A 12,176-nucleotide genomic window follows, 5' to 3' on the forward strand; every position below is an offset into this window, starting at 1 on the left:
ATTTCTAAAAAGGGTACATATACAGTTTTTTGCTTGTAGCTTTTCGAGCAGCATTTGACAGATGATCATCCTAAATAGATTCCAGATTCAGAGTCAGAGAGTACTCCAGAGGTTTGGAATAGGGAAATTAATTAAGTGGGCTATTGATCATTGCAAAGGCAAAAGATTCGGAGGAGTACTCCAGAGGGTTTACCACCTCTGGATGGAGAGGAATTCTGGAATTTTTGGAGGCAGAAGCAGGAGTGCTAATTCTGTGTTGGCTATGTGAGAGTCTTATGGTTGGTGTTGTGGTTGAATTGGGTGTCAGGTGGATACCACGTTACCCGGCCGACGTGGTGTCCGAGCACCACATTTTGGCCGTCCAAAAGTTCATTGAACGGTTCAAATTGAAACACTCTCTCTCCTCTTTCTCTCTTCAAATTCGAGCCGTCTAAAACCAATATGGAAGGCCCGGATGCGTCAAACAGGCACCACGTGGTATCCACTCCGCACTGAAAATCTTCTCGTGTCCTGATTGTTATGAAGGGGTGGGAAAATAATTTCGCAGTAAATTCTACCGAAATCCCAATCAATAGATAGTCCGAAGATGTCTACACGTGGCATTTGAGAGCGCTTCAGCTTCCGTTTCATTCGCGGGAGAATATAACTTCCACTTGCATTATCAAGTCCTTGTACTTTACTAATTCTTTTCTTTGGCCTCCACACTCTCAATTTTATCAATTTAACCTTACCACTTTTGGTCTACTTGAATGTAGTCCCTCCGTCACCTGCCTTCGGTGTATCTCAACTTGAAAAAGAATCCCAAAAAGGAAAATTAGTAAAGGACTAAATGCCATGGTTCGCTTTTTTTAAGATAGTTGGAGATTATTCAAACTAATTCAAGACCAAATTAGAACAATTGTAAAATCCTAGTTGGAAAACATATTACATACACACTTCTTTCTTTCGTCTCTTAGTATTATTTCATTTCACATCTTAATTTATCCACAACTAAGTAATAAAAAAGAATGTGTGATACCATGGTTAAAAAATATGGAGATGAATTTCATTGTTTCCTCTTTAATTTCAATGTATTGTCTTTTGTACAAATATTAAAATATTACAAAATATCTCATATGTAACACAATTAAATAAAAATCAACATTTGAGATTCAATTTGATAAAACTCGATGCTATTTTAAAATGATGAAATTGGAACCGTGAAAAGTAAACTAGATACCACCAAGGGTGGTTGTCTAGTAGTTCAGAGCTTACTCCCAAGCCCCAAGTGATCGAGTTGGTCAAGAGGTTCAAGTTTCCAGTAGTCCGATATATGCTCCCTCACGCTTTGCCCTTCCAAAAAAAACTCGATCGTGTTTTACTAGCCATTGGTGGGACAATCACCAGGCCTTCTGTGGATCTGAGTCCCTATGTTTACCCCTAAGAGCATCCCCAATGGGGATGTATTTTAGAAGGGGATGGATAGTTATTTTAGATGTAAAAAGTGGTTAAAAGTTAGTTGGATGTAAAATAGAATCCACCACTATCCAATGGTGAGATGTAAAAAAAGGATGGATAATTAACTAACTTTTTCTCTTCCTTAATTTTCCTCAACTTTTTTAACCCTAATTCAAGTACTACTTCCGTTGAAAAATAATTTTGGTATCCGATAATTGAGGACTTAAAAAAAAAAATTATTTCGAAAAAAAAAATTACTTCCATCCCATTTTTTTTTTTACTTCTCGACCATTTCAATTACATCATTTACTTCATCCATTTATTCCCATCAATTCTCAACCACATCATTACAAAATTGCTTCATCTTGATCAGAGTTGAACGATTTTTCTCTCGCACTATGAATTCCGTCTACCATAATTGATACACTATTTTTTTTGGAGGGTGTTTGTGAAGAATGGAGAATTTTTTTTTTGGTGTAAAATTCTATTTAAAACACACATTTATAGGCATGAAAAAAAAAAGACCAGCAAATTTTTTTTCATCAAAACATCCCTTGGGAAGCCAATGGTTGGATCCTAATAAATTAAAAAAAAAAAAAAAAACCAACGGTCTAATGAAAGACCAGTTGGCTGAGATAAACCCAACCCAACTTTACCTTTCATCTATTCTTTCTCTCTCTCTCTCTCTCTACGAACACAACCAGAGCCCCCCACCCACCTGAACCAGACGACCCATCTCTCTCTCTCTGAAGCAGACCCCCCCCTCTCTCTCTCCGTCCGAAGATTGGCTCTCTCTCTCCAAAGATTGGGGAAATCTTGGCTGGGGAAATCGATGAGGGTTTCGGAAGGAGCACAGCCGGCAGAGATGGTGATCTCCGGACCTGCGCCGTCCATGGATCGTCAAGAATCGGGGTCGGAGACGGTGATCTCTGGACCTGGAATCAGTTTTCAAGCTTCCGGCGTGTTCTTGCAATTCCGGCATGTTTTTGCAATTTCCGACGAGATTAGGTAACTCCGGCCCTCTAAAAATCTGTTACAATCAGTTGGTGATGACCTGTCCATTTATAGCTGCAGCCAAAAGGGGATGCAAATATACATCTCCCTTTCCATTTGTGCTATTTTACATCTCTGAAATTTCTATTTTACATCCCCATTGGAGCAATTTTTTTTACATCTGGGTGCTATTATAACTATAGCACCTGGTTTTACATCCCCATTGGGGATGCTCTAAGGAAGGACTTAGGACTGTTACGCCTGGTCGCCTCTTCCATTCCACCCTTTTGAGTACCCAAAAAAACAAAAGAAAAGGTGAAGTAAAATATTCCTAAAACTATGGAGTACCAATAGGATAATTTATCCCCCCCATCTCTGTCTCTCTCTCTCTCTCTCTCCTAAACCCTCGCAGGCACCCCCATAAACCTCTGTTACTCCTCTGAGTTTCTAAATATCCATACTCATCACAATCGTACACATAGATACACCAATACACACACGCACGCGATGGCTTCATCAGCGATCAGAGCTCGTAGTTCGAAGCACTTTCTCTCTCTGATCACAGCACAGTATTCGGCTGCCACCGAGTCGCTGTACGGAAATGGAAGAGCTTGGGAATTCGCTCCCTTACGGAGATCGATGGCCACTTTCACTCGAACGTGAGTTTCAAACTAATCAAACGGCCTCGATAATTTCTGTATATAAGCAATGATCATATATGATTTTATTTGTGATGGAAAGTTTTCAGTTTGATTAGTTGTTTGTTTACTTGAATTACTCAATGTACTGCCTTTGTTGTTTATTCTGTGTTGGCACTTGTATTTACAACCGATGGTGAATACAGATTGGACTCTTGTGTTTGTATCTTTAGTAACTCTCATTTGTTTGCCGAGGAAGAACGTTAAAAAATAAGCATGTATGCAGAACAATGTACATAGAAAACCAAATCCAATATGAAAGTTAACTGTTTGAACAATTTATCATAACATAGATGTGCAAACACTGAGAAAGATACATAATATAAATCTTAATTAACATGCAATGGGGGAGTGGAATTCGACTCTGTCAGGCTTCTTCCATACCAGAAATCTCAACTTTTTATTAGGGAAAACCTTTTTTTCTTTTGTTAGTATCCTAGAGGATTCCTATATGTTCGTTATGAATGTACATTTACCAGAAAAAATTATTCTCGAGGAAAGTAGCAATGGAAATCTAAGAGAATTTTTTATCTGTTTCTATTGGCGGGTCATATTTTTGTTACTTTCTGATGACTTAGAGGTATGGAGTAACGTTGGTAATCTTTCTATAGTCATTTAAGATATAGCTCCAAAAAGCTGTATGTGGACTGTTGACATCCCATTGTATTGGTGATTTCTTCCATCTAGAATTCAAATGTTAAAATGTGTTGTGCAATGAAGAAGTTACCCAATTTTTGGAACCAAAAAAGTAAGCTGTGGGATATCGAGCTGCTTGTTATTTGATTGAGTGTGGTTAGTAATAGAAAACGATTGTTCAAATACTACAGCAGAGGTGATGGAAAGAAAATTGAATGAATAGTTCTACCTTGTATCGAATAGGAGATGCCACATCCCTCCATGAGCTCACTCCTTTTTGAGTTGGTTGGTGAATTTTGAAGAAATAATGAAAGTGTCTAGTCTTGACTATGTGTCAGATGTTATGGCAACTTTGTACTCAATATACTGATTTGTATATATAACTCAGTTGTCTCAATTCCTGCTGGTTCTCACGGTTCTTCCTTGTATGGTTTTATTGTTTCAGAAAACCACATGTAAATGTGGGTACCATTGGGCATGTTGATCATGGAAAAACTACATTGACTGCTGCAATCACAAAGGTTCAGTACTGACATAGCCATGTGATTGGTTAAGATGGATTTCCTTTTCTGATCTCGAATTACACTACTATTACACAAGAAAACAACTTGAAAATGCTATTACCACCCTGAGCATACTAACAGTTTAAAACCCGGAAGTTGCACCTTTTGTGCTTGCATTTCCTGGTTAACAGTGTAAATAGTGGGAATAAGTTTTTATGTTTGATGACTAAAAAAAAAAAAAACTTTTTATGGTTATTTTACCCACTTTGCTGTAGGTGCTCGCAGAAGAAGGCAAAGCCAAGGCTGTTGCTTTTGATGAGATTGACAAAGCACCGGAAGAGAAGAAGAGAGGAATTACTATTGCTACAGTTACGATACAGTTCGGGCTTTAGCATGTGTGCCTTGATTTTGGTCTTATATGTCAAAAGAAGCAGAATTTATGCTGAACTCAGACTTGAATTTTTGTTACCTATTAGTCTTTATATACCTTGAAAAACTCTATGAGTTTAGTCAAGCTCTTGAACGTGATTATGCAGGCCCATGTGGAGTATGAAACTGGTAAGCGGCACTATGCCCATGTAGACTGCCCAGGACATGCAGACTATGTCAAAGTAAGCTTTTTAAGTTTGATTTTCACTGTTATTTGATCTACATAGTATTATGCTTCTGGCCTTGTTTACTTGGAACAAGGTTTCAACTACGCATACTGGAATTTCGGACCTCCAAAACTGATATTTGCCATTATGTCGGCTGATATTGTCTGACATGTGGTCATATTAGTCAAATTTTTATTTGCTGCACTTCTTCCATTCATCAGTGTTGAAGCTATGTTGTCTCTTGCTTCCTTGGGCACACCATAATAATATAACCTCACAGTGATACATCTTTTGGGAGTTCTCATTTACCAGATACATTTGGTTGAATTCAGAACATGATTACTGGAGCTGCCCAAATGGACGGGGGCATCCTGGTGGTATCTGCTCCAGATGGACCCATGCCACAGACCAAGGAACATATTTTGCTTGCCCGCCAGGTTGGCAACTCCTTTCATAGCAGCTTCAAAGAGTATCTAGCTATTGAACATTCTTAATTTTAAAGAGCTGTGTTCTTTTATGAGTTCCGATTATTGTAATGTGATTCAGGTTGGTGTACCATCTTTGGTATGCTTTCTTAATAAAGTTGATGCTGTTGATGATTCGGAGCTACTTGAACTTGTTGAGATGGAACTCCGGGGTATGACGGCCATAAAAGCAATTGTGCTTTTAGCACTAGCTGTCATCTTTATTTCAGTAGTTCTGCAGCTTGCTTATGTGATGCAACTCTTTCATATGATCTCATTATATGTTCTCATGTCATGTTTGTTTGATTGGACTAAAACTGAAGGGATGTATATTCCACTAGGATAAATAATCTCATCTCAATGAAGTGTATCGTATGTCCCATGTTTTGTGGGATAACCAGTAATGGCCAAACCTAGGTGGTCCCGTTGGATATATAGTCCAACCCGATGCTTTAATCCGGACAAGAAAACATGGCTGTAGTTACTGTTTTGCTCTAAACTCACTGCTCTTGTCATAATAATTGGTTGTTTCAGAACTGCTCAACTTCTACAAATTTCCTGGGGATGAAATTCCTATTGTTCGGGGTTCAGCTTTGTCTGCCCTACAGGGGACAAATGATGAACTTGGAAGAAAGGCTATTTTAAAACTAATGGATGCTGTGGATGAATACATTACCGATCCTGTACGCCAGCTTGATAAACCTTTCTTAATGCCAGTTGAAGATGTTTTCTCGATTCAGGTAATGCATAAATGCATATTAATTTCAATCTGTTCGATGAAATGAAGCTTCCTTTTGAATCATTGCCTCGGTAAAACTTCTGCAAGTTGGTACCGTGTGATTTATTGGTTTTGGGATAGTTTCTTAAATTAGTATAGGAAGACATGAACAACTACATATGGATTATGATATGAAGTGTGGCAGCAAACGATCTAGCTCTAGCTGAATGTGGAGAACCTACAATTACTTGATATTTGTGGCAAGACTGAAGCTTACCGAACTCCCACAATCCTTTGAGTTGAGGATGTTAGAAACACAGGCTTTCTTGAGAATTTTACTATTACTGTCCACACTTTGTTTCAGAATATATGTATGACCTGATGGTCATTGACACCTCAATATTGATGTGTTTGTTTTTGTTTTTGAAGGGACGCGGCACTGTTGTCACTGGCCGTGTTGAACAGGGTACCATCAAAGTTGGTGAGGAGATTGAAATCTTGGGGTTGATGGAGGTACTTAGTTTCAGAACTCAATTGCATAAATGTTTTACCTCTCATATCTGTGCTGTGCTAGATAATGTCTGATTATTTTGCATCTGTCTCTCCGTAGGGTGGGCCTCTGAAGACTACAGTCACTGGTGTAGAAATGTTTAAGAAAATTTTGGATCGTGGACAGGCATGACCACTGTCTAATTACACGGTTGGAGACTTCATTTTCAATGCAGACTTAATTAAGCTATGTGTATGTTGTTCATCCTGTAGGCTGGGGACAACGTGGGGCTTCTTCTACGTGGTTTAAAACGTGATGAGGTACAAAGAGGGCAGGTGAGTTAAAGTGGCTAAGGTGTGCGAGGACACCTTTTTTAAATTACCACATCGAAGTTGCAATTTTCCGTTGCATAAAGTTGATCAATCAATCATCTTATCTGACTACTGAAGTAATAACATGTATGGTCTACATAATTGGCATGATTAATATTTCTTGACATCGTGAAACAAAAGGTTTGGTCACTTATACAGAAAAGCTTTCTAGTTTAAACACTATAACTATAAGGGGATTTGCCCCATTCCAGGGATTGTCAGTATTTTCATTTTTTTCTTCTCTTCTTTTCAGTTTTCATTTTCCATCCTTCCCCACATAATTTTAGTGATGATTGTTGAAAATCTCACAGGTAGTAGCAAAACCTGGCACCCTTAAAACGTATAAGCGTTTTGAGGCGGAGATCTATGTACTCACAAAAGATGAAGGTGGCCGCCATACTGCGTTTTTCTCGAACTATATGCCTCAATTCTACACGAGGACTGCAGATATTACAGGGAAGGTGGAATTGCCTGAAAATGTTAAGATGGTGATGCCTGGTGACAATGTGGCTGCAGTTTTTGAGCTCCTTTCAGCTGTGCCTCTTGAAGCAGGTTTGTATATAAATTCAACATAAATACAAAACGAAAAGATGTAAGTGCAAGACTGCTAGAGTTGCAACTACAGAACGGTACATGCCTACCCAAGCCTATTACCTTGGACTATTGACTGAAACGACTCTCCATTTTCCTTCTTTTGGACTCCTTAGGTATTTGTTTTATATAACAAATCTACTTTTGGGGTAAATGAGGATTACAATTGGTTTATTTTTTTTCAGTTTTTGATGGTGTTTTTCTAGCCTTATCCATCTGGGTGTGTTCTGATCAATTGCTTTTCGACAGGACAAAGATTTGCTTTGAGAGAGGGAGGCAGAACAGTTGGTGCAGGAGTTGTCTCAAAAGTACTTGGCTAAGATACGGCTAATGTCACTTAACAGTGATATTCGTATCTACTCATTTTAGGAAAGATGTTAACAGATATCAGGAGGATAAGTACAATTTCAGGTGATTAGGGACATGTAGTGCACTTAGGAGTTGACACTTGCTTTAGCCAGTGGTAGAGAGGTGAATAAGTTGAATATTGATTTATTTGAATTACGTGCAGAGAAATGTTTATTTCCTTCTTTCTGTTCATATTGAAAACTTCTGCATTTGAGGAATGTTTCTCGCTTCATTTAGGATGAATTAAGGTCCATGAAACGAGCAGTGGAAAATATCAATGATGTCTTTGTGGTTAGGCTTATTGATATCTACTGATCCTTGTTGAAATTATGACTTTCGGCCTTCAGGTCTAGTGTGAATGAACCTGTTCCTTTATTGTTCTGTCTGACTGGTTCGGGTCAACAAGACATGACTTGTAAAATTAGTGTTATTTGTTGTCCTTTCAATCTTGCTCTATGTAGCATTTGATTATATGACTTCAGGGTGAAGGGATAGTATTACCATCCAAAAGGATTCCGGCCTATCTAAAGGTAATGTATTATTTCTGGGTTTACGTATATTTGTTTCCAGTTTTATGGACATAAGAAAAATACTTGAATTACTTGCATTGTGAATAAGATGATTAGTGATCAGGTTGGATGTAGCATTTCAATATTCATAAGGTTGAAAAATAGCCAATCTGAGTCTGAGCATCTTCCGAGCCATCTGCGAAGTGAAAAAGAAGACTCTGTCTATAACGGCCTGATAGAAGGAATTGTAAACTGACATGTTAGACCGATTTCTGTGAAGTAACCATAGGTGTGTAGAAATTGCTTCACATAAGATTCTCAACAGAATTTATGGGCATAATAAATTCTCAATAGATATAGCTTTATTATGGCATCATAGACATTTCTGTTACTTATTTAGTACATATAAAAATAATAACCTATACGCTTCATGCATCCATACACCATTATTGCATTTTTCTCTGACTAGTAGAAAAAAAATATTATTCCGAAAAAAAAGCTACTCTACATCTCCATAAATTGCTTGTCATCCAGTAAATTCATTGCGGTTTCAACTAGCGAGTGAATCGTTGTGCTATGCCGGCTCATCCCAACGGCACCAGAGAAAACATTGAAGCTTTCAAGCTCGGAAGTTGTCTCTATGACAGACTCCATGTCCTTTCTCATTCCCAGATCCTTGAAAATTTGAACATTTCTTTCCTTGTGTCTCATCATCCAGATTGCCAACTCTACGACGAACCTCCTTATTCTTGGAGTTTTGGTTGCTGGAATTGGATATTTTCTTAGAATCTGAACCAGAGCCCTAGCCAATTCGGCCTCTTGAATGCCAGCTCTCTTGAACATGATGCTTGATTCTTCACTACTCATAAATTTGAAAACACGTGCTGCTAGTCCCACCATTACTTCTTGCAATTTGTTCTCTTCTGACATGATTGGTCTGAGCACCTGCAATAGAATTGATTTTGCATATTATTGCCTCCATTATTGTCTTTCAGATTAGAAAAAAATGAGTATGTTCTTTGGTGTTGTTGTAAAACTTACAATTGGTGCTGCATTAATGACTCCCCTTAGCTGCATGAAGCAGTCTTCTCCAATGTAGATGCACAAATTCGTTAAAATTCGTGCTGCATTTATGCGTGGAAACGGTACTTCCAATGCTTCAACCAGCTTTTCAATTGCCTTCAATTTTATAATTCTACGACAATTACTCTTGCTTTCAAATGCCAGCATTGCTATTGCTTCTCCTGCTGCGATTCTTACATCGTTCGGATTTTCAGGCATCCCCAGTTTGAAGAAAATATTGAAAAGCTCTTTGAGGACTCCGCCAGTGCCCCCTATCATCTCTCTTGCATCTGCTTCCATGGCAAGACTGGTTAAAATCTCAATCCCTAGTTTTTGCAACTCCGTCTGTTTGTCACCATACTTCAGTATATCTCTGATATTGCTGATTGTGAATACAACTTCAGAAATTTCATTCCTGAGTTGTTTCCCTGTGGTACCTGTCATGCTAGCCAGCATCTTCAGCACTTGGAGTGACCGTTTCACTGTCTTGATCTGGGACGGTGTAACATTTTGATCCTTCAGTAACCTCTCCCCCGCGTGAGTGAAGTCTATTATTTTAGGTAGAAGTCCTCTTGTGTTCCCTATCTTTCCGCAGTTATCATGGTCCCGAGCAAGTTTCTTTAGGATGAGAAGTCCCAAATGATTGAATGTCCAGAAACTATAACTCTCGTTGTCATGGATGATTATCTTCTCAGGGATTTCATCAGCTACACCATGTGGCGTCCTGTGGTTCTGAAGCAGAGACGATATGGACTCCATTGCACCAGGTATTCCCGAAACCCGAAGGGCGTTTTGCTTTTTACCAGCTAATTGTGATAATATCTCCGCCGCGGATCGCCTTATCTCTTCTTCTTCCAGATCTTTCCAATTCAGCATTTCGACTAACCTTTCCATCACCAGTAACGTTGTTCCAATCTTCTGGAGGGTATGGTTAGAAAATCGCTCGTTTGTTGCGAATTTATGTAAAACCCTAATTCCAATAAGCTGTTCATCTGGTGAATTCGAAACCAGAAGGTCCATGGCGAACGAGACCATGTCCATCTTTAATCCATCGAAAATGGTTCCATATACACATCTCGAATAGGCATCATAGAAGAATTTTCTGATTGAAACCATACCTGAAGGCCCCAGCTCACATTCCTTGTTCACTTCGTCCAACAGTTTGCAGTAAATCACCTTCCATTCCCAATATGCCTTCTCCAGGAGAAACAATAATGCTTCTGCCAATGCCAAAGAGTAGAAGATAATCAGAGCCGCTTTGCGGTTCCTCTTGTCAGTATCTCCTTTTGCCACTTCACCAAAGTTGCGTTTTACGAGTTTCATTAGCGACAATATTGCACATGTTGTTGCCGATGCCAGCTGAAGCCAGTACAGAACCTTGCCGACATTCTTGGAGAGAAAGACCCATTGGGAAAATGGCAGAATCGGAACGTCCGATGTCTCCCACATCCGACTTGGCATCTTTTTCTGGTCCCACTTTGGCCGGCTCTTTTCCTGGTGCATGCTCTTGTTTATTTCTCTGCTACTGTGTTGGCTCTGCTTCTGAACCATCTCAATAGGACGGAAACAAATCCCCTTTACGGCTTTTATTATAAAGTGTGAGCTTGATCTTATTGCACGGAAACTATTTATTCCGACACCTGCAATCGACCACGTGGCTTGGTTTTGTTGCCATTCGAGCTCGTGGCTCCGGCTGAATATCCGGGTCCCCTCAATTACCAGAATTATAGTTATGAACCAGAAATCTGTTTTATCAAGGGTGATTGCAAAACCACCGAGTAAAACCACCGTTGCCCAGATAAAACCCAGAGTTCCTAAACTCGTAGCAGCTTTTTCCAGCACTGCTAGCCGGAGAGCAAAGAGAGTTAGCTTCTTTTCCGGCGCATGGACCGTGGGTCCCAACGGGGAATCGGGATTTGAGTTGCTACTGTTTTTCGTGTCGATACTGCTCTGTGGTTCGATACTGCTATGTGGTTCAAAAACTCTAGGCACGTCGATCTGCAAACGAATGCTTTCCCTTCCCTCTCCTTCGTCTCGACCACCGTCCATCGGATCAAATTGAACCTGCTATGTCTAGTATTTTACTTTTGCTGGGTGGATAAATGAGGTTGGATTCTGGGTTTAGAAATGGTGGGTTGAGGTGGAGTCTTGGATTGTAAATGTTGCTGTCTTTCAGCTGTGGAGGAGGGAATGGAGGAGTGGGCCCCCGGAATAATAAATTGGCAGAATGTGCTTGCGGAACACTCTTTGAAAATGGGGAGGAAAGAAAAACGTTAAGGAATTTCGTTTTCTGTTTTTGTTGTTTGCTCTCTCTCTCTCTCTCTCTCTCTAGGCTTTTCGTGTCCCCATTTCTCCTCTTGATGGATAGATTACTTCCAAAGCAGGAATGCTACATAAGCTTTTTTCCTGTAACCAAAAGGCATAAGCTTTTTTCTTGTTTTATTCGCCTTCTTATCCTCCTCCTTGTTGCATGAACGAACCCACATGTAAAATGACGAAACCGCACTTCTTGAGGTCTGCTCGCAGACCATGGATATAGGGTATAAAGGTCATGTTACATAAATCGTTGAGTTTACTCTTTCTATTCTTTGTTGATAAGTGTTGAACTACTCATTCTATCTTTATCCTACCATGCTTTGTTAGTTAAATCATATTCAATAAAACTATGGGTAAGCCAAGCGTACATCGCTTATTATGGGACCTATTTAGAGATCTCATTCAAATGATCGGAGCCGTTAAACTTTTTCAAAATATTTTCTT

General features: G+C 39.3%; 2 protein-coding genes across 2 annotated transcripts; one reads left to right on the plus strand and one right to left on the minus strand.

The window, feature by feature from the left end:
• The first annotated feature begins 2,861 nt into the window (after positions 1 to 2,861).
• LOC131316052 (elongation factor Tu, mitochondrial-like) lies at positions 2,862 to 9,161 on the plus strand. Its single transcript, XM_058345317.1, has 12 exons — positions 2,862 to 3,089; positions 4,210 to 4,285; positions 4,543 to 4,635; positions 4,804 to 4,878; positions 5,196 to 5,300; positions 5,410 to 5,500; positions 5,862 to 6,067; positions 6,475 to 6,558; positions 6,656 to 6,721; positions 6,808 to 6,870; positions 7,218 to 7,458; positions 7,747 to 9,161. The coding sequence occupies exons 1-12, from the start codon at positions 2,938 to 2,940 to the stop codon at positions 7,815 to 7,817; spliced, it is 1,323 nt and encodes a 440-aa protein (XP_058201300.1). The 5' UTR covers positions 2,862 to 2,937; the 3' UTR covers positions 7,818 to 9,161.
• On the minus strand, positions 8,699 to 11,746 carry LOC131316051 (uncharacterized). Its single transcript, XM_058345316.1, has 2 exons — positions 9,396 to 11,746; positions 8,699 to 9,299 (listed from the first exon to the last, which is right to left on the minus strand). Exons 1-2 carry the CDS (start codon positions 11,463 to 11,465, stop codon positions 8,859 to 8,861), a joined length of 2,511 nt encoding a protein of 836 aa, XP_058201299.1. The 5' UTR covers positions 11,466 to 11,746; the 3' UTR covers positions 8,699 to 8,858.
• Positions 11,747 to 12,176: the final 430 nt, after the last annotated feature.

This window comes from Rhododendron vialii, chromosome 2a (genome assembly GCF_030253575.1).
Source record: "Rhododendron vialii isolate Sample 1 chromosome 2a, ASM3025357v1".
Classification (NCBI taxonomy): domain Eukaryota; kingdom Viridiplantae; phylum Streptophyta; class Magnoliopsida; order Ericales; family Ericaceae; genus Rhododendron; species Rhododendron vialii.

Excerpts from the sequence above, each read along its gene's own strand:
- LOC131316052 (XM_058345317.1), top strand. The coding sequence starts at position 2,938 with ATGGCTTCATCAGCGATCAGAGCTCGTAGTTCGAAGCACTTTCTCTCT. Across the intron at positions 4,636-4,803 it reads GAGGAATTACTATTGCTACA|GCCCATGTGGAGTATGAAAC; the intron begins GTTACGATACAG and ends GTGATTATGCAG. Across the intron at positions 6,068-6,474 it reads AAGATGTTTTCTCGATTCAG|GGACGCGGCACTGTTGTCAC; the intron begins GTAATGCATAAA and ends TTGTTTTTGAAG.
- LOC131316051 (XM_058345316.1), bottom strand. The coding sequence starts at position 11,465 with ATGGACGGTGGTCGAGACGAAGGAGAGGGAAGGGAAAGCATTCGTTTG. Across the intron at positions 9,300-9,395 it reads TCATTAATGCAGCACCAATT|GTGCTCAGACCAATCATGTC; the intron begins GTAAGTTTTACA and ends ATTCTATTGCAG.